This window comes from Lolium rigidum, chromosome 3 (genome assembly GCF_022539505.1).
Source record: "Lolium rigidum isolate FL_2022 chromosome 3, APGP_CSIRO_Lrig_0.1, whole genome shotgun sequence".
NCBI classification, from domain to species: domain Eukaryota; kingdom Viridiplantae; phylum Streptophyta; class Magnoliopsida; order Poales; family Poaceae; genus Lolium; species Lolium rigidum.
The window spans coordinates 393,075,193-393,097,456 of NC_061510.1; the positions used below are offsets into that span (position 1 = coordinate 393,075,193).

Here is a 22,264-nt window from a genome sequence, read left to right on the forward strand (position 1 = left end):
CCACGATTCAGTTTTGGAATGCAATAATTTGCACCAATTCATTTCATTTAATCACTTTGATGCAACTAATAATGGTTTGATACTTTGGCTAGTACTCCATGTGGAGAAGTAAATAAATTGTGCATGCAATAAAATACTCCCTCTCATTCATAAAAAGTGGCCGTGATTTGGTGCAGCTTATGGATCTGAGAGAGTATTATGTTTCTAGAATACAAGGACAATGTTGTCGGATTTTTATTCCGATGGCCTATTTTTGTTCAATTGGTGACACTACACTAAACTTGTTTCAAAGGAAATGAACTAATGAAAAACGAAGGAAGATCCACTGATATTTGAGATAACGAAAAAAATCACTATTTCTTAACCAATTGATAAATAATACCAACAAAAAACTTACCGATATAATTTTTACCACTTTTCATATGAACCACGGAGACCCTTGGTTCAAGGTAAAAGCAAAATGATTTTGCACTACACTTGGCTCATAGGATTTTGCACCTACACATGAAGAATCGCGATATCGAGCTCTTTAAGTGCCTAATCAAATTTTAATTATATTTTTATTACGATTTGATTTTGTCTAGGTTGTCCTTCTTAGGATTACATGTTTGTTTTCATCTTATATGAACCGTAGTATTGAGTTTAAAAAAATTATGTGTGTTCAATTCTTAGTTTTTCTCGTGCATTCATGTCCTATTGTTACCGTTTTCTCATTCATACATCTTCAAAATCCTATGAGCATAAGAGACCCAAAAGAAAATTATTTATGTTTATTTTCATATATCAAAATACAAGTTATAGCCAAAATAATGTATTGGAAACTCCTAAAAACAGGATCGCCTTAAATTTCAGAATGGTATTGAGACATTATCGAAGAAGAAATATTGTAATTAAATTTTTTGTTTGGATAGTTTATGCAACAATTACATCTATTCGCACAAATATTTCGGCAGTTCTTTTTATTTCCTTAGACTTACACCGCGCAAGACTAGATTTTTTTTATTTCCTTAGACTTATACCACGCAAGACAAGAATGTTTTTTATTTACAATTTATTATGTAAAAAAATGCCGTGGATGTTGAATTTGGCGATGGGAAATTTGTACTTCAAGCTAGAAGCTGGCACCCTGCTTCAGAAAGAAAGTTGTATTGGTACGGAAAATATTTCCGTTAAAGCGGAAATGCTGTTGTAAAGTTTTCGTTTTTTTCAGATGAGCACGGAGCACGGTGGACACCTCATCTGAAGTTGGAAAAGCCTACCACAAAACAAATCTGCCCTGTGAACTTTGTTCTCGTTGTACATGTGCGATTTGTATTGTTACGATGGTGACATGTGTGGCGTTCACTATCCCTGCCAGTGCTAGACAGTAGCAAAATGCCAATCTGTTGAACTGAAACAAAATGAGACATTTTCTGTTTTGTCATGTGTGATGGGAATGAAAAAAACTCATCAAACGAGCTATATGGAGTAATTCTAAAATTGGTTTAAAAGCGCAACACAAGGTCCAAATCTGTTGCGACGTGCAAGGGAGCACTAATCTTGGTGTTATGCTTAACTGATGTGGGTGCAAAGCTTATGCTCTGTAATCCACCATCAGGCTCAAAGCTGAGTGTACACATTTATCCTCTTGCAGCTGGCACAGGAGATAGGCCTCATCTGGAGCTGGAAAAGCTTAGTAAGCAACAAGATCTGGCCTTGTGAATTTTGGTATGTTCTACATGTGCATTTTGTACTGTTGTTACATGCTTGCCACACTCTCGTGATATGCCAGTGGTGGAAAGGGCCAATCTTGAACTGAACTTAAACTAAACGAGGCGTTCCCCCTCTCTCTCTGTACAAGCTATGTGCTGGCTGTGATGCTAACGAATGGACATGGACGGATCTACAACGGCCTGGAGACATCTCCACCCATCATCTTGCTACAGAACAAGTTAACAGATGAACAGAAAGCAGGTCTGGCAATGCACGCCATGGCGGTCCGTTCCTGGAACTGAGGCTGCGTGCGTCCGTGCAGCCACTCACACGGCGAGCGTGCGTGCAGAGACGGTGGATTCCGGCGAGGAACTCACGCAGCTTCTCGCCTCTAACTACTACGCGTGTCTACTTCATCACGCTGTTTTGCCGCATGCCTCTTGTGCAGGCTGAAATCAGTTTTCACCCGTTTGTGTATCCATAGCAGCAAAATCAGTTCACTTGCTATCTCTCGCTCCGGTCGTAAGCAGCGGGGTGAATTACTAGATTGTTTGACATAGAACTGAATTACTACCTCCGTTTCGATTTAACAGGCACGCACGTAGTTCAAGATAAACTTTGACCATTGATTTGGTCAACAAAATATAACTTTTATGTCTACAAAATATATATCGTTAGATTCGTATGCAAAAAAGCTTTCCAATGATATAATTTTTGTGCCATATATTTCATATTTTGTTGACTAAAATAATGGTCAAAGCAATTTCTTAAACTACGTGCGCGTCTGTTAATCTGAGACGGGGGAAGTATGATAATTGTAGTGAACTAAGGGCTTCTTCACCGGGCCGACGCAAACGGACCAGGCTGTCCGAACGTGTCCGTTTAGATAGGATAGGCGGCCCAGCGGTGCGACCCAAACGGCCCGAGTGCCCGGACTAGTCCGTGACACCCCATTTCCTACCCAAATTTGGGTTCGAAATGAAGTAGCATGGATAGTGCTCGCGCAGGACGCAAGTTCTCCTCTTGTCATCCCTGGGCTCTCCCGCCTCTCGCTAGTGGCACAGAAACCGCTCCTTCTCCCGCTACTCTCATACGAATTCCATCTTCCCATCCCTAACCAACCATGGAGGATGCCGCCGCCACCGCCGCCAAGACCAAGGTCAAGCCAAAGAACGAGTTGAAGCCGGTGAAGCGTGCTTTGAGACCAAGAAGCGCATCGGCTGTCGCCTCAGTGCCAAGGCACGGGTGGCCGAAGCTGAAGCCGCGTCGAAGCCAAGGCAGAGATCGAGCTCATCCTAGCCCTTCAGGCCAAGGCCAACACCGACGCCCTCGCCCCCCAAGCCGCCGTCCAAGCCGTTATCATGATCAAGCAAGAGGCGCTCACTATATGTCTAGATGCTCCAAGCTTTGGACTACTTCAAGGAGACATATGGGAACAAACCCTTCACGTTGACCCATTGTTTGAAGGAGATCAAGAAGTGTCCTAAGTAGGAAGAAAGCTATGTTTTATACAAAATAATGGGTCCGTAGAAGTGTGGCAATGAATCATCGGTCATCGACCTCGAAGAGTGTGGCCCAAGCAATTGTGGTTGTGTGGTTCGGCCAAGGGGGGCACAAGGCCCCCAAGTGCGATGCTTCATCCCTTGCATTGCATGATACATCGAAGGGGCTAATCGCTGAGAAGGAGGAGGCAAATACCAATAAAAATTAGAGGCAACACCGGGAGAAAGAGGCCGTAATGGCAAGCTTTATTGACCTTCAAAAGAGAGCTCTTAAAGTTGAAGAGAGCACTGCCCAGTCAAGAACCATTGAGGTGGGGCCGTAGAGGCTAAATTGCTCGTCAAGGAGAACGAGATCATGTTCGCCGATTTGAACATCATGGATCGACAAACCGGATTTGGTTTGAGAAGAAGCAAATGGTCATCCGCCAACACGATGCGTAATCTCGCATATCTATTTGCACTTAGGTTCGATATTATGGCGTGTGGTATATTTAGCTATTAAATTCAATTTGTGGTGTTATTTGCATTCATCTCTACTATTAAGAGCAAACTGGTGAATGCCTGGTGTCACATTTTCAGGATGAGCAATAATACCCCCACGTCAATATACCAAAATATACCACCGCGCACCCTTTCTGCCCCCCGTTTCACACACGCAAACAACCACGGAATTTTCTCCTCATATTGTGGATCGGCCCTTTTGCTTCGGTCAGAAAGTTAAGGTACGTGATTACTCTAATCCCTATCTCTATGGCCTCCTCTCCGCACCTAGCACATTTGTTGAACTAATCAAATCTCAATGCTCAAATGATCATCCATTCCGATGCCACAATAGGACCTTCCAACCCGGTGGTACTCACGCTGCAACCTCCTGTCCCGAGTAGGTGCGGCACGACGCCTTGCGCTCGATCTTGAGCCTCTCCATCGTGTCGGTGAACGCTCCGCACCTGCTGGCCACGGGACTGGCGCCGTCACCGGGGACACGTCCGGGCTGAACTGGGCCCTCGCGACACTTAGCAACATCGTGGCCGCCTATCCCGAGGGCCGGCGCGCGAGGAGTCGCGTCCCGGACGCGGTGCCCGTCGGCCGTCCACCAGAGCGTGCTCAAATGGTCCGACAAGGCTGGGTGCCAGGAGAAGGCCACGTACGTGCTGATGGTCCCGGCGCACCGGAGCTACGGCGACCGCGTAGCGATGGCTGAGACTGGCGCCACGTCCACGCTCGTGGGCACAGTGCTGGCGCAGAACCGTTCATCGATGATCCGCGTCGACAAGGGCAAGCAGGCCACCGCTCATACATTTTCTCCCATAACGAGTCACGTGTGAAAGCCTACAGGGTTTCTTCTGTACGCTATCAATTTACCTATCTATGAATGATGGCACTTAATGTTTGTAGAAGTTTCTTTCCTTCATTTGGTTCTCATTGATTTGTTACCGTGAGTTAGGCAATTAGTGGTCTAATGCAACATTTTGGTAATGTTAGGCACTTAGGCTCTTAGACTGAATAAACTAGATTCCCTCTCGGTTGACTATGAATTGTTTCTCATGACTCCCGAGTACCTTTACCAAAATATAGTGATACTCATCATATATTGGTAAAAAATATAGTTATAATCGGTGGTGTCAGCTGGTAAAAATACTAGGTTAAAAACTTTGTACGTCAAAAAGTTCGTTTAGTACGTTAAAAAACAGGGTCAAAGCTACGTCGTAACCGAGCAAAGTTTCGTTGTCTGACCGTGCTGGCAAAAAACTCATATCATCTGGAAGTGAGCATGGGGAGAAGGAAAAAAGAAAGCGCATATCACACGAAACGAACAAACCAGAGAGAGAAGGAAAAAATAAATCAACACAGAGCACGCTACCTTACTCCCATCGCCGTATAAAAGAGATCACAGCAACATAGGATCGACCCATTGAGCGGCGGCGGAGATGGATCCAAGGGCAGCATGGTAAGAGTGAAGCAGGTCACGCCAGGAACCTGGCGGAGGCGTGACGCTATGGTGGGGCGAGGGTGCGAAATGCATCATTCATGGGGTTCGACCGAGGGGTGAGCAGCGCTACGAGATGCGCGGCTCGAGCCTGCTGCATGGAGCTACGGGTGGTGGCCAGTCTGTAGGATTCGAGGGCCGCTGGGACATGGAAACAAGGAGCCAGGCGACGGGGTGAGGGATCGATAGGAGAGCAATGGGGAGCGCTTGGGAAAGCTTCGCTAGGATGGGACCGGGCGTGTGCGCTCACGCGCTCACCCGTGAGCGTATTGCGCACGGTGTGTTGTGTGTGGCGGTGGGGTTAGTGGGGAGAGAGGCACTTCAAAGGGTGGATCCCCTAACCCTAAACCCTAAACCCTAAACCAGTTAACGCTAGCGACACAATAGTTGCAGGCTTGCAGCATCAGGGAGGTCGATGTGCTCGTGGAGACGACGACCGGATTTCTTTCGTTCCGGGCATGTGAATGGCGGGTCCACCCACGTGATGGAGGTGGGAGAAAATGTCTTGGATGCGTGTTGTTGATCGGACGAAGGCGCGCACTGGATTGCCCCGATCGGACGGCTGGTGACCCCGAGGATCGGGGGATTTGATCCCCCGAGAGACGCTCAGCACTCCCCCCGTTAGATATGGGGTTTGTTGAGATTAATCGGTGAATCCATCCTTTGGTAAAAAATAAAAATTGATCGATGGGGCGTAAGCACGTGCAATGCAGCTGATTTTATCTTCTCCCTTGCTCTAGATTTTCTCCTTCTTTTTGTGGTACGGGGATGGTTGTTAAAGCTTGCGCCCTGATTTTTAGTTCAGGGAGTTTGCGGGAGAGAGGAAAACATGGGTCGTGTGTTGTTTGTAATCTCTTAGAGGTGTGACACCGTCAGACATTCATAATGTTGTGCGAGAATACCTTAGGCCCGTTGAGGGAGAATGTCTCTTAAAATGAGGGATAATATGTATGTACTTGCATTTTATACACACTAGATTAAATTATGTGAAGTAAATTTTAAATATTTTTAAATACTATATGATTTTTTATCTACTTAAATATTTATGTGCATTGTTTGCACGTGTAACATGTGTGTGGCACTAGAGATAAACGAGAAAGCCGTGGCGAAGCACGGGCATTCCACTAGTATATCCTAATTTGTGGTCGGACCAACTAGTGCACCCCGCTGGGTTTGCCTCCGGTCCAGACAAATATGGGTGGACATGGCCACATATTCGTCCACGGGCTAATTTAAATGGACTAAAACGAACATATTCGGTGTCTAATATGAGTTGAGATGCACTTAAGGGCGTGTTCGGCAATCCTCTAGCTTCCCAAAATCCTCAAATCCGGCTCCATCAGCCCAACTCTAGCGTCTAGATCGGAGCAGCAAACGTTCGGTGGAACTCCACGTTTGTTGAGTGGGCCGAGAGCCTGTCAGCATGTTTGGACTCATCCGCATGACCGCATGGGAGGGAAATGGCCCGCAATAGCAGTTTCGGGCAGTTTTTTCTGCTAGTCTTCTTCCTCGTGTGGCAGATTGCCAAATCCCCTCAGTCCCTCGCCACCGAATAGCACCGCCCCTTCCCCCGGTCGACCCCCATCCACGCGCCCTCCACCTGCAAACACACCTTCGGGACAGATCCCGTCGCCGCCGCAGCCTCCCGGGAACGGCCTCGCCTAGGATTCGTGGGGGCGCGTGTGGATCGCGGCGATTTACACACAAATAACCTTTTGTTGCAACTATAGCACAGACTGACCCTCCGAGCAAACTATTTCACCTATCTAACCCTTTTGTGTGGCGCTCCTCCCATGGGCGCCACATTTGCCCAAATGGCGCCCGTGCTGCTGGCGCCACACACCCATCCGACGTGGCGCCGTCGACGCTGAGCTGGTGCGCCGAGCCGACGTGGCAGGATGTGTGGCGCCGCTCCCATCGGCGCCACACATGCACTTGTAATTGCCCAAAACATACTGGTAAGACAAATCGCTTGGGACTTAGCCGTTTGGCGAGGCTCTATGTGTGGCGTCGATGCCACGGGCGCCACTCTTCACAGTGTGGCGCCGATGCCACGGGCGCCACACATCCACTTAAGTGTGGCGCCCGCGCCCGCGCCCAGCCCGACCCTCTTCTTCTTTCTCTTCCTCTCTGCTTCTCCTCCTCCAACTGCCGCCGCCGGCCGCCTCTCCTCCGCCCCCCACCAAATCCTCCACGGATTGGACAGATCTGGCCGGCCAAATCCATCCTCATACAATCCTCAAGGTATTCCCCTTCGTTCTCCTTCGATTCATCCAAGATTTGCTCCGATTTAATTTGATTTAGACATGGAACCTAGATTGGAAATGTTGGTTGTTGGAATCTATATTGATGTGTATGTATTGAAATTGATAGCCTCATTGTATGCATGTGTTTGAACCATAGATTTGTTGGAACCATAGATGTAAAATTTTGCTAGATTTGTTTGAACCATAGATTTGTTGGAACCCTAGGCATCAAATTTCATTAATGTGTATGTGAAGGAATAACTCATATTTGTGATTGAATAACTCATATTTGTTAGGAATGGCTCATAATATGGTGTTTTATCCCTAGATAAGTATGTATATGTATGTATGTGATGTATGTGTGATGACTTATTTGGATATATTCTCATGTATGTGTTGCTCATATTTGTTAGAAATGGCTCATAATATGGTGTATTTGTGTAAACATGTAGGATGGTGTGGCTCCTAGATCAAGAGTATGACAGGGATCACCGGGCTTTTCATATGACGGAGAGGACAACGGATCTTCACCCTTTGAAGATTCGTTACCATGGCACAGTGGATATACCGTATGACGAGAGGTACACGGAGTTCATCGAGCCTACCGGTCTTCTCCCGTGGGGGGCCGAACATGAACGCCGCGGCACTCACCGCCCTTGTCGACCGGTGGAGGCCGGAGACGCACACCTTCCACTTGAGGGCCGGCGAGATGACCCCTACTCTTCAGGATGTTTCCATGATCCTTGGACTTCCTATTCAGGGCGAGCCACTGTGTATGAACACAGCTTCGGATGGGTGGCGCCAGCAGATTGAGGCGCTTATTGGCATGGCTCCTCCGGCGCCAGCAAATCCAAAGGAGAGAGCTCCCGCCGGCGCAGCTTTCTCTTGGATTAGGCTTAACTTTGGAGAATGCCGGAAGGGGCCAACAGGGACACTCTCGGGACGTACACCCGAGTGTACTTGTGGTACATGATTTCGAGGACTCTCTTTCCTGACAGTGGTGGGAAGTTGGCCCATTGGTGTTAGCTGAAGGCGCTTACGGTGTTGGAGCACCGGTGGAGTTGGGGAACAGCGGCACTTGCCTACCTCTACCGGCAGGTGAAGATTTATTGCATGTACTATTCTTCTATAGTAGGTTGCTTACATCTACCTCTAACCAAATGTCTTATGTACGCAGTTGGATGAAGCTTGTCGCGGGACTGGGAGCGGCGGTATTGGTGGATGCTTGCTCCTACTTTCCGTATGGAGCTGGGACCGCCTATCGGCTGGGCGGCCCAGGTACTCCACGAGAGGCCATGGCCTCATCACCCAAACAACCCTGATCGGGAGCCGACTTGGGCATACCTTTGGGACAATGTCTCCGAGATGACGAGCGATCCAAAGATCATGTACAGGCACTACACTGAGGAGTTGGACACTCTTACCGCTGAGCAGGTAACCGATCACTCTTTTGCAATCCGAGTTCATAAATTCTATTGGCATGTTCTAAATTCTGAAATATTTGTATGGTGCAGGTGGATTGGGAGCCATATGGTACCTACTACCGTATTGGCGCGGCGATGACTGACCTCAACCACAAGTGCACGGAGGAGGCGCGGTTCTGGCGTATGCGCAACCCACTCATATGCATGTGGCTTATTGAATACCACCAGCCGCACAGAGTGATGAGACAGTTTGGGCTGTATCAGGAGTGCCCACCTCAGTGGCAAGACACGGACCAGGCGCTTCATAGGTAAACTTCCGGAATCATGCGATGGAAGTTTCTTGATTGAAGAGGTAGAATCTAACTTCTTGATTCTTGCAGGCTTGATAGGTAGAGGAAGATCACAAATTGGCATGTCCATCATAGCGGCCACGTCACAGCGTTCCAACACTGTTTGGAAGCGATACGGAATGCTGGCCCTGTGGAGATTGTGCCTCACGACTTGGCCGCTTTCAACAACTATCTCCAGTGGTTTCATGAAAACACGCGTATCGAGTTAGTGAAACACGCGTATGATGACAACATCTTGGACGACCCCATCGAGTTCGATGAGGTTGCGCAAAGCCAGCACGACACCTATGCTCGCAGAGGAAGATCGACTTCTATTGCTTCCGAGCTGAACTTCGTGGTAATGTATTCTCTCGTTAGCTAGTACATCATCTACATTGGCATGTGATCGCTCAAATTTTGTATAATATGTTTGTCGCAGCGGTCCGAGATCCAAAAAACAGCTGACGAGTGCGAGGTTGTTTGGAATCAGAGCTATACAGATGAGAAGCCTATCGGACCGATGCGGCATTTCATTAAGGTATGGTCGCCAACATTCAATGTAAGCTAGTGTGTTCCTGGGGTGGCTTTGTAACCATGAATTTCACGACGCAGAACACTGCACGAAAGATGCGGTGGTTAGCCAACTTGCTAGGTTGCCGCGACACCGAAATTGCGGCTACATCCTCTTCTGAAGAAGCGCAGGTATGGACTATTTTGTTGCTGTCAAACATGTGCTTACTAGTTTCAACTTTTGTAATCTCATGTGTTCATGTTTGTGAAGATTCCTGACGACGAGGAAATTTTGAGTCAACATTAGTCGCGGCAAGAAGCAAGCCACAAGGTCAGCTTACCAGTTGAAGCCAAGGGGCAAGGCTCCAAACCGGTACACTCCGGAAGATTATGTCAACCGAGGAAAGAAGGTTGTCATTGAGGAGGATGAGGCACCGCCGCGGAGATCATCTTTGAGGAGGATGAGGAACGATGAGCCGTTATCTTCAGAGGAGGAGGAGCATGAGGAGCAGGAGGAGGAGGAGGAGCAGCAGCAACAAGAGCCACGGCAGCGGACGAAAAGGATGGCCGTCCGAAAGCAGCCCGTGAGGACGGCACGTCGAGGACGAAACTAGGATTTGCTACGTGTTGTTGTGAACTCTATCTTCATAAGTATCGTGTTGTGAACTATATGTTCGAACCATGTCTATTGTTGCTACGTGTTGTTTCAATCTATGTGCTCAGGATGTGTTATATGTGTATGTTCTATGTGTATGAAATTGCTACTGTTGTGTTGAAAACTGGTTAACTAAGGCAAGAATTTACATGGTTTTAACACAATTCAACAAGTGACGCCCCTCACGCTGGCGCCACACATCAATATGTGGCACCCATGACATCGGCGCCACATATGTTGATTATATGTCGAAAACATCCAGGGGCTCCAGACGCTTGGTCCTTAGCCGTTTTGGTGAGGCACTATGTGTGGCGCCCGTGGCATTGGCGCCATGGCATCGGCGCCACACACGTCAACTTATATCAACTTTGGGGTCGAAAACATCCAGGGGCTCCGGACGATTAGTCATTAGCCGTTTTGGCGAGCCTCTTTGTGTGGCGCCCGTGCCGTCGGCGCCACATGGTGAGGTGTGGAGCCCATGCCTTCGGACCACACAAACAGGGTCGCCAAAACGGCTAAGTCCCTGGAGAAATATTTTACAATATGTTTGTGCAAACATAAGTGGATGTGTGGCGCCGATGCCACAGGTGGCGCCAGCAGCACGGGCGCCACTTGGGCATGTGTGGCGCCCATGGGAGGGGCGCCACACAAAACGGTTAGATGGATGAAATAGTTTGCCCGAGAGGTCAGTTTGTGCTATAGTTTGATAAAAGGGTTATTTCTGTGTAAATCACCGTGGATCGGCCCGGGCTCGGAGGTCGGAGGAGCAGGAGTACACCGGAGGGCTTGTCGGAGACGCAGGCAGTCACGATTTGAGGTCGGAGGAGGACCAGGCGGGGCTTGTGGGGGCGCGTGTGGATCGGCCCGAACTCGGGTGGAAGACCTCGACGACTGCTGGCTGGTTTTGGCTCGGGCCTAGGTCGCGGATGTAGGTGAGGCCGGTGGAGGCGTCTGGATGCGGCGTCGGGGTGGCGTCCGGGGTAGAGGATGGAGGCAGCGGCGGGGTCCTCCCTCCTGGCGGCGCCGGTTCATGTCTCGGGAGATTGAACAAGTCACGGAATGAGGAAGAACGAACCATTGAATCGGTATCTCACTTGGCGGTGGCAAAACAGAAGTAATTTGTCCCGCTCCGCGTTTTTCAGTTCCGTGGAATCACGAAAGGGTCGCTCCGCGGTTTGTTCACAAAAACAAGTCAGCTTCGCGGATCTAACTCCGTGGAGTTGAAGCGTTCGGCTGAGCTTCACGGGCGGAGTTGGAGAAGCTGGAAGCTGTAGTCCATATCGAAAACTCCCAAGTAGTGTAACATCATGCTTGGCCACTTCTTCAAATGGACTACAGCTGTAAGATGATGTGCATGTCTCGTTCAACAACAAGACAAAAGAAACCCGCGCATACGTGTGGATCATGCATACGCATGTCGGCATGTGCAACTAACACGCTATAAAGGTAGCTTGTTAGTCACCAATTTAGAAAAATACTTGACAGTTCATAGAAAGATCCATACTGTATTTCTTAGAGCATCTCCAGTCGCGTCCCCCAAACCGTCTCCCAAAGCGCGCCGGATCGAGCGTTTGGGGGACGTGTTTTGTTCGTGCCGCGTTTGGGGGACGTCGCTCCCCAGCCGCGTCCCCCAAACGCCGCCCCCAATCAGAAATTCAAATAGATGCATTCAAAAGAGATCGTTCCCGCCGGTTCGTCGCGATCGCAGTAGCGGCGATCGATCAAAGTACTCGGGCGCGCGATCATATTACTGGACCGGTGGTGCATGCAAATTAGAAGAAGGGGTTGGTCGACGGCGTCGTGTCCCGAGTCGACGCAGCCCGTCGAGCACGACGACCTCGTCGCGATCCGCCCGTTCTCGTGCATGGTGCGTCCGCTCCGTCGCCGACGCGGAGGCCGACGCAGGTGTAGCGATAGAAGACGCGTCGGCCCTGCTCTTCGCCGCGCTGCCGCCGCCGCCGATGCCGATGCCGCTGCCGGGGCCGCCGCGTCCGCCGCCGCCATTTTGGCTTCGATGTCGTCGAGGATCCGGCCTTTGAAGAAGTTGTGCGCCGCTCGCGTCCGGGAGACATTCCCTCCGTCGACGTTCTCGGCGGGGACATGTCGTCCCTGCGTTTCTTGAGCTCCGGCCTTCTCCTCTTGCCTCTTGAGCAGCTCGGCCCACCTTTGGTCGGCCTTCTTGTCGCGGGAGATAAAGGTCGAGGAGACGTCGGCGAGGCATTTCGTGATCGACGCCTGCGTCTTCTCAGACGACGCAGCGTTGGCCAAGGCGGCCTTGGCAGCCTTGTTGCCGATAGGGACGCCCTGCCGACGTTGCCGGCGGCGCGTCCGGATCAATGGCGTCCTTCCCCTTGGACAACGACAGCGCGTCAACTTCCATTTCTCATTCATTTTGAGCTTGCCATAGCAATGCGTCGCCGCGAAAGACTTGTGACCTTCCGAGTACTTGGCGTACAATTCCATAGCCCGATCAAACTAACCAAAGGAAGCACAGTCATTTCATCGAACACAATGTGGGCGCTACGGATTATGGAAGAAACAGTCGTACCAGTTGGCCGACGTCGGTGCCGCTGTCGCCTCTGGTCTCTAAGTCGTGATGGTACCCATGGAAGGAGTTCACCGACGCCTGGATGATGGCCCATCGCGTCGACATTGCCTTCTCGGCTCCTCTTCATTGGCACTTTCCGGTAGTCGCTGTTGATCAGCTTGCGCTCATCGAACTCGGCCTTGATCCTCGCCCAATACTTCCCGCCTTTTTGGTTGGCGCCGATGATGGAGTCATGGCTCACCGTCGCCCACGACTCGCACGAGACAAAGATCTTCCAGAACCGTCCACTTCGGGCCTCGTGTGCCCGACGCCTTCTTCTTCTTCTTCTTCTTCGTCCTCACGCCGTCCGCGTCTACCTCCACGAGATCATCGTCACCGGCACCCTCGTCGTCCTCTTCCTCGCCGCCCTCTTCGTCCTCAACGTCGTCCTCCTCGTCGTCCTCCACCCCGTCCTCTTCCTCGTCGTCCTCCTCCTCAACCCCGTCGTCCTCCTCGGCACCGGCGCCGTCGTATTCGAGCGGACCCTTGCGGCCGGTGAAAGGGCCGCCGTCCGGACCGGGTCCTGGCTCGCGTTGCTCGTACGCCGGGAGTAGAGGTTGTTGGGGTTGAAGCCGCCGTGCGGCAGCGCATCCCGGTAGTGCGGCGACAAGTTAGGCGTCACGCACCCGGGAGTGGCGGAGGGGCCGTCGTTGTAGAAGGCGGCTTGCGACGGAGAGAAGACTCCCGAACGTACACCGGCACGTTCGTACTATATGGGCTCGCGTTGGTGGCGGCGATACACCCGGCGATTATGCGCCGGTGCCGGCGCGCCGCCGAGCCTTCTTCTCCCGGCTCCGCCGCCCTCCGTCCTTTCCGCTCCGCCGTCGATAGCTTCCGGCGCGAGCAATCTTGTCGCCATTCATCTTCGGTCATGCCTTCAGGCTTCTTCTTCGCAGCCGGCGCCTTCCGCGGCTTCGCGAACGGCGCTTTCGCCCCTATCGTCGCATTGCCCGGCGGCTTCTTGGCCGCTTTCTTCGCCATCTTTTGGGGGCGTGTCGGCGGCGCCATGGAATGGGGAGAGGGTAGCGGCGGCGGGTGCACGGCGGGAGGGAGAAAGAAATCGGCGGGATAGGAGAAATGAATCGGCGGCGGGATATGTTTTGGGAGGCCTGTGCGCGGCGGTATAGGCGCGATTTGGCGGGAGCGGCGGGATTTGGCGGGAGTGTGAGACGAATTTTCCCCGTGCCGCCGACGCGTCGGGCCCGCGTCGGTTGGCCTCGCGTCGCGCTGTGTCCGGCGTCCCCGGTGCGTCCCCGTGGGACGGGGACGGGCTCGGGGCGCCGGACACCGTATCGGGGCGCGCCGGATAAAAAAGGGCTTTGGGGGACGCGGCTGGAACGCTTTTTTTGTCCGGCGCGCCCCAAATCGCTTTGGGGGACGCGACTGGAGATGCTCTTAAAAGCTCTCACGACCGTCCATATTCTTCATTCAGGTATAACGGCTGAGAATATATTCTCGCATGCAAGCAACAAGATAGCTCAGGTCCAAACATAAGCAGCAGATTTACGTGCATCCTATGGAAGTTGTCATAAGTTTATCTGCCAAGTGCTTGAATTCTACACAAACTTACTACTGATCACTAGAAGGAACAAACCAGAGCATCCTTCTAAAGTAAACTGTGAACTAAGTCTTCACATATCAAATTGCAAACTCAGCTATGAATATTGATGTCGAATGGAGTTATATATACACCTAGGTAAAATGAAGGCAGTAACAAATACCAGAAAAGAAAATAAAAAGATCAAAAGCAACTCACTGCACACCACACCCAGTATCATGACTTCGTATCTGACATCTGTGATTCTATTTATCCAATGCGCAAACCAAATAATTCCCAAGGCAATGAAAAACAGTCTGAACCCTCTTATTTGATGGTATATCTAACTCGCTAGCCTGTAGCATAACCAGTTGCCTAGCAACTCAATTATGCGTGTTACATGACTGAAACACTGGTCACTCAGCGAGTCCGGCGGCTGTTGGTTGGTTTAGATGGAGAAGACGGATTCTTCTTGGCAAAATCAACAAGATCCTTGAAGAGGGAATCCTCAGGTTTGGGCTGGCGGGATGCGGTCGACACTGATGCAATCTTCTCATTCTCGGTGTTCCTTTGGTTAAGAGAAAGGCTTCCTGTCTGTGTCATTAGTTCATCATAGCCATCCCCATTGCTGCCACCAGGAAAGCCATGTTGTTGCTCAAAGAACTGTTGTCTTTGGCCATACCTTGCAGGAGGGGGTGGTAGAGAGACTGGAGCTTGCGCTTCCCATGGAGCTTTCGGAAGATCTTCATTAGTTGAAGACGAAGAAAAACCAGGCAGTGCAGTGGGGTTTATAAAGTCATCGTCAGGAAGGCTCTCAAGCTTATTCACAGATGAACTATTCAACTCATTCGTAGGACGAGAAGGCATAGAAAAGCTGGGAGCTGCAGTTGGGTTTATGAAGTCATCAGGCACACTATCATAATTTGGTGGCTGATCCCTTTCTTTTTTTGAAGAAGATGGTGCCGAGATATTGGCTGGGGCCGTTGGATTGACAAATTCATCTGGCACTTTTTCAGACTTGTAGGAGTCTCCACTTAGATAGTCAACACTGCTTGACTCTGTGTAAACAGGCCTTTTTGTCGACGGTGGTGGAGGAAGAAGTGGGCTTGGGTATGGCCTTTCATTTCTTGGAACAGACAGGTTGCCCTGTGCTGCTACGCCGTCCCTTGCAGACCTACAAAGGATTTATTTGCATGTCAGCTGATGAGCTAAACAGTCCATTTTCCTTTTCAAAAAATCATCTATTGACTACTGGTACATGAAATGAAAGCTAAAGAAACAAAGGAGCGCAATTTCAGAAAATGATAATTCATGTGTTAATGTTACAGCAGCCATTCGAAGCTCGGAATACTAGCATAATTAAACATTAAAAGTACAAATATAATGGAAATACGAATAGAGCTTGCCTGCGAGAAAGCACAGAGAACTCATCTTCTGGTTCATCATCCTCATGGTGTACATTAAGAAGAGGGGAAAATGAAACCCCCGCAGGCCGAGGGGCTGCCCCTTGGTTTATGTTACCAGCAACAGGTACTGGTATATTGGGAGGAACTCCCTTTGCAATGTCATCATGACGCTGAAGAACACGCTGCAACTCGTCATTTAGTCCTAGAGCCTGAAACAGAAGGCTCTCATCGCTGCAGAGAGAATACCAGAAGCCCGGTCACATGACAATGTAAAGCACATAACTAAAACCCAGAGTGAAAAAAAAAACATACCCAGTATCACTAACAAGATCCATCACACGAGCATGATAAGATCGGCACTGCCCAACAAGGTCGACAATGACCTCCTCCCTCACACCCTATATCATGAAGCACAATCAAATCAATATTTACAGTATACAGATTGGCGCATGAATAATAGGAGTTAAATAGAGAAGCAAAAGGACATACATCAATCCAAGTTTTATTGTATTAAGAACCATTGGCTTAACACAATCAACTAGGACAAAATCTACAAATAAAAGTGATCCAGGGCAGCATAAGGTGAACAGAATGTTCCAATATTCCAATTTCCTGAAGATTATTTTGTTGCTTTCCATTTGTTGTCGTCAAGCAGAAATTTTTATAAGGTAGGCACTATTAAATTTGCTTTCCATTTGTTGAGTTCAACAACAAAAAGTACAGCTATGGATCTCTACAGTTTTTTTTCTTGGGAATCGTCCCTACAATGATAAGCATGTTTCACTGGGGTCAAAATGGAATGATTTAAGTCATTAACAAACTGACAGGCAAGGTATTTACGTTACAAGCCAATAAAGTTTGGACAACATGACTATGCTCTAAGTAAATGATATAAACTCCAAACATGCCACGTAGGTTGGAAGTTGAGTAAACAAATTACTTTGTTCTCCAGTTACAGGATAGACAACCTCCACTCCACTATGAAATATACAAGAATACATGTTATGAAACACCTCAACTGACAACGTATTGGAACTACAGCCTCCTTAGTATAGAATGAAGATGGCAAAATAGCAGATAACTCACATGTTTATGCCTAAAATTTCCATTGAATCAAGAAAATGTGTCTGGTAGAGATACCAAATCATAATAGAAGAAACCAACAAATGCAAAAGCATGCAAGATCCTGCATTATATATTACGCACAACACATAAGAGCGCAATGCTTTCTTGAAGGGAGCTCACCTCAGGGTGTCTGTGGTCAAGTGCATTTAGCATCTCATCCAGCACATCCACAATTCCTCGAGCACTCTGAATCTCACTTAGACTGTAATTCAAATTGTACAAGCAAAATGAGGGTAGATCATAACTAAAAAGGGTTTCTGCAAGGATGGTGAAATAAACACAACAAAAAAGAATACAGATACTGTTTGATATGATTATGAAAATGAGACCTCCACAGAGCAGTTAAACAATATCTTGTGTGTCAAAATGTCAGCCCCTTGTATTTTGTCACTATAAAAGTATAAATACCTATGTGATATTAGAGTTTTTGAAACCTTACACAACCCTAGTTATATGAATATGTGGCCTGTTGAACATGGAGCCAGAAGGAAGGATTGTGATCTTGTCACGGTGAATGAACTGATGACAGAAAACCACGAGCGGAATGAACCACTTATTTCGGAAGATATTCTTTGTTCCAGATGTTGATTGGATCCTGAGCATTCCTCTAAGGAGAACAGACGGAAAAGATTGGTTGGGAGAAGTCTGGAATTCATAGCGTCAGGTCGGCATATAAATCCTTCATGGATGCACATCAGTCGGAGGAGGCAAGAAATAACAATGGTTCTTCCACGCCTTCGTCCGAAAATGATGGTGAGTTATGGAAGCGAATGTGGAAGCTTCCTGTGGTCCCAAAGGTGCGCGTATTTTGGTGGTGAGTTCTTCAAGGTATTCTACTATAGGACTTTGTCACAGCGACATATAATGGAGAACAGCACCTGTGCTCTGTGTAAGGCGAAGCGGAAACTATGATGCATGCGTCGATCGAATGCAGTCATGCGAAGTTGTTTTGGGAAGCTGCAAAGGACTTGCTTTTAGTGAAGTTACCTAAGCTACACCCATTAACATGGGCGAAGGACATCCTATGTGAGACAGCAATCAACCAGAGTGACAAAACTGTTATTATTACAGTAATGTACTCGATTTGGCCATCGAGGAACAATCTGACTCATGATGAGGCTGGTTGTAATCCAGACAAAACTATGGAGTTCGTTAGGGAGACCTTGCAAACCCTTGAACTTCCAAGGGAGAAGGTTCTACCAAGAGCTGCTAGACAGGCATGCAAATGGCAGCGACCACCTGACAGTTTTATCAAGATTAACTCAGACGGTGCGATCAATGCTGATGATAACATGGTGGCGACAGGAGCTGTAGCCCGTTTCTGATGTGGAGTTTCGTGTAGCCACATGTAAAACCTATAGGGGTATTTCTGATCCTCTAACAGTGGAGACCCTCGTGCTGAAAGATGCGGTCATTTTTGCTAGAAACAAGGGTTTCAGCAAGGTGGTTTTTGATGTTGATTGTTAAGTTTTGGTGCGCCAATGGCACAACAGAGTGAATGATTGATCCATGATCAAAAAGGTCTTAGATGAGATTAGCGAGCTGAGTAGAATATAAGGCATGCCCGTCGCGTGGCTAACCAAGGGGCTCATTCCTGTACAAATTTGCAAGTTTACAGGAAGCGTCGATCTCTTGGGATGCTGAGCCACCGGTGTTTTTAGTTCACAGTCTTCAGGCTGATTGTAACCCTGTTGATTTGATTTAATAAAGCTCGTGATTTCCCACAAAACCATGGAGCCAGCTGGCACAATGTTTCAGTGCTACTTGTTAGTGCGCTTTCGAGTTCACGATGAGAACCACCAATGAGGATGGTGCCAACAATAAGGGGAGGAGATCCCAGTACAAGATAGAGATAATACTTTAAATCAGCTCATCTGCCGACAGTGAATATGCTTTAACTGTTAAGAAATGTCTATTCATCATATATAGATCTTATGGCAGTGGGAGCTGCCGCATATCTGAGGGATCTTATGGGTTTAGTGTTTTGTGTGCATTTTTGCAAAACCAATTTCGTCATACTTGTTTCAATCAAAATAAGGACTACCCTGCTGTTTTTGACTTACTAAATACCAACTTACATAAATAAGAAGAACGATAAAATGTCGGAAGCCAATCATAAACAAGTTTGCAGACACTAATAAGGAAGGAATGCAACTAATAGAAGGGGAAAACGAAGAAAAACAAGGGACAAACAAAATTCAAACATAAACGGGATTGACAAAATACGAATGCAAGTACTGCATGCAACACACTAAAAAGAAACACAGACAAGAGGTGAACAAAATAAAAGGAACCATATCAAAAATTAAATATGCATGCGAATAAGTAAATACCTCAGGGCAGATGCAGCGGGGGCACTAGATTGGAGAGAAGCTTGTATAGCTACATCTTCATAGCTTTGACCTGGAGGATATAGATGTGGCTGTCTCAATGGTTGACTTTGAGGAGGTGTAAACAGTGGAACTGTATTCTCCTCGCGAGGTGGAAAATCAACACCAGCTGTCTGCAGAAACAAGAAGGCAAAGGCATCTTGCTCATTGTTTGGACTGAATGAATTGGCTTGGCTAACTAAGCATATTAGTGTAGATCTAAGTTTACACTGGGAATAGAAAATAAAGCAGATTGAAGTTCAAGGGGGGAAAGTAGTTAAGTAGAGAGCTGAGAATTCCATGGTTTCACAAGATAAATAACGATGAAAGAGACAGTGGAAGGTACCCTGAGTTCTTGGTACGCAGTGTGATATTGAGGATATTTCCCTGATGGACCTCCAAAAGCCACTTGCCATGTGTCAATCAAACTCAATATTTTCTCCCGGACGTTTAAGTCTGGCTGCATAGATAAATTTAGTATCAGAACAGATGCACATGAATCTAGGAAAGGAGTAGTTAACAACAGATTAGTCCCGTCACCTTTTTCTTTACTATTTTAACCATTTCACTTAGTATATCGCGCTCAATGATCTGTTGGTAAACAATATCCCCACAATTTTTGCTTAGAGTCTCTAGCACCTGAAACAATAGGACAATTAATCAGTAAAGAAAAATAAACATGCATGTAAGCAAAAATTGTATATGCTTCTTGGAACTTTAGAAAACAACGGGATGCAGGTGCAATTATATAACCTAGACAGCATAACCTAGTTACAACTAACAATAGATATACAAGAAATTCTGTAGTACTCACATAAAGGGCCAGAATCTGAACTTTTGAATTCTTATTCCCAAGGCGTTTCTTTAGGAGCTTGAGGGCATCCTTTGATTGTCTGCAGTTAAGGTTGAGGGAACATTTATCAGCATGCTTCGAGTAAAACGCATGAAAAGTAAAATCAGAAATGCTGCCAAATATTACTGCTCAGTAACACTACATAAGATGAAAGACCAAGCAACAATTACAGCAATCCAATATAGCAAACACACTAAGAAGTCTGCATCACTCCAGCATGACCCAAATTATATAAACCGGTAATACAGAACAGAGTGGCTTCCGTTAGTTGTAGTATATACACAGATCTGAAAAATAATATCAACAAGTTCGATACACAAATCACCACTTATATACATTTTTTTTTTTTACTTTTCTGGGAGCCTTTGGTAATTCAAGGTATCGGTGAAACTATGGAAGCTACAACTTACACCCAAGAATGAAGAAGAATAACAAAGAATTTCTCGATGTGACCTTAAGCCCACATTGGTAGTACTTCATGGCCAAACATGATGGCACATCAAGGCTGCAGCTCAACAACAAATGCCACTAATTTATTACAACATCACCAAAGTAGCTGACCCTTCATGAGACTATGACACAACTAATTAACCAGAAAGAATTCATGAATTGACAAAACGTCTCACCTTCCAGGCTAACAACCATATAAACAAATTGCTAAAAAAAACTAGAGAAACCTAAGACAGTGCAGCAACCAGCAGACGAAGGCAAATTGTTGCCATGTACAACAGATTGTACAGAACACATAACTACAATATGTTTCTAAGATAACGTGAATCAATTCAAACATGATGCAAGAAACAACACAATTACAACTAAAACGCAGTATGTATCAAAACCCCATCTAATCCCCCTGCTCGAAGGAAGCAGCAACCTAGCAATATTTCTTTAGAGGATGGCATATTTAAGCAGATCATGTTGACGATGAACGACGAGAGAAAAAGGTGGAGAGTGTGCTCATACCCGGGATCCATGTTGATGATGTCGCAGAGCTCAATGTTGACGGCCCAGTCGGGGCCGATCAGCATGTCGCTGGTCGCCCTCTCGGCGCACGCGACGGCCGCCGACATTTCCACGCGGCCGAGTAAACGCGCCACCGCGACCGCGTCGAAAAACCCTAAATCCTGCGGCAAAACGGCACCCGGAAATCAATCAGCGCCGAGATCCGCCTTACCATCCAGCCGCAACCGCTGCCCGAGGAAGGCGGCATAGACCCGAAACCCAAAGAGCTCCAAAAAGAAAATTTACCGAATCTGGGCGGACTCCCCGCGAGATTCAGCGCCGAGGAGCACCGGCGGCGGGCTCTCTTCCGATCCGGGATGGTGGAGCCGACGCGGTGGTGCCGACGGGAAGTTCGTGGGAAGAATTGGGGGCGGATTGGAGCAAAGTGGTGTGGGATTGGAGGGTTCTTGGAATCTTGGGTAGGAAGGAAGGAAGGACTGGTTGGGGTTGGGGGAGGTGGGAAGGAGAAAGGAAAACGCGGACGTGGACTTTTTCTGGTGTGAATGCGAGGGCCTGCAGTTTTTGTTTTTGTTTTTTGCTTTTTGTTTATTTTTACTTTTATTAATTTTTAGAGATATAGTTTTTGACTTGTTCTATGGTGCTCAAGGGTCTCGAATTTGGTTTTGATTTTCTTGCTCGAGTGTGGGTCGAATTTGGTTGTGCTGAGGGCAAAAATGTTTTCCGCCGGTTCACATGGAATGTTGTTGCAAATAGCTTTTTCATGTGAGTTGAAAAGTTTAGGACATACTTTTTATTCTTTTTTTTTTGAGAAACACAGTACAAACGCAGACGCTCACATACACGCGCATACATTCACCCCTATGAACGCACACACGCACACCCTACCCCTATGAGCACCTCCGGAAGACTGAGCCGGCGGATTGGATCTTGAAATTGACGAAGTCACCACAGCGCCTCGCCGTCGACGGGAACGTCGCCTCCCACTGAATGAATATTCCGCCTTTATGAGACACACAGATGTCAAACCTGGGGTTTGAACTCTGGTGGGCTGGGGGTACAACCACCCTCCTAACCACCCA

General features: G+C 47.8%; 1 protein-coding gene across 1 annotated transcript; it reads right to left on the reverse strand.

The window, feature by feature from the left end:
- Positions 1-14,406: 14,406 nt before the first annotated feature.
- Positions 14,407-21,654, reverse strand: LOC124704536 (TOM1-like protein 3). The gene is made up of 10 exons (XM_047236807.1): positions 21,471-21,654; positions 21,186-21,346; positions 20,184-20,262; positions 19,910-20,008; positions 19,716-19,829; positions 19,334-19,503; positions 17,121-17,202; positions 16,188-16,273; positions 15,876-16,106; positions 14,407-15,643 (listed from the first exon to the last, which is right to left on the reverse strand). The coding sequence occupies exons 2-10, from the start codon at positions 21,290-21,292 to the stop codon at positions 14,890-14,892; spliced, it is 1,722 nt and encodes a 573-aa protein (XP_047092763.1). The 5' UTR covers positions 21,293-21,346; positions 21,471-21,654; the 3' UTR covers positions 14,407-14,889.
- Positions 21,655-22,264: the final 610 nt, after the last annotated feature.

What these genes read in the sequence shown, in the direction of transcription:
- LOC124704536 (XM_047236807.1), bottom strand. Translation starts at nt 21,292, where the DNA reads ATGTCGGCGGCCGTCGCGTGCGCCGAGAGGGCGACCAGCGACATGCTG. An exon ending in ATCATCAACATGGATCCCGG is followed by an intron (nt 20,263 to 21,185) that starts GTATGAGCACAC and finishes CCTTAACTGCAG; the next exon opens with ACAATCAAAGGATGCCCTCA. An exon ending in TTCTCTGTGCTTTCTCGCAG is followed by an intron (nt 15,644 to 15,875) that starts GCAAGCTCTATT and finishes AATCCTTTGTAG; the next exon opens with GTCTGCAAGGGACGGCGTAG.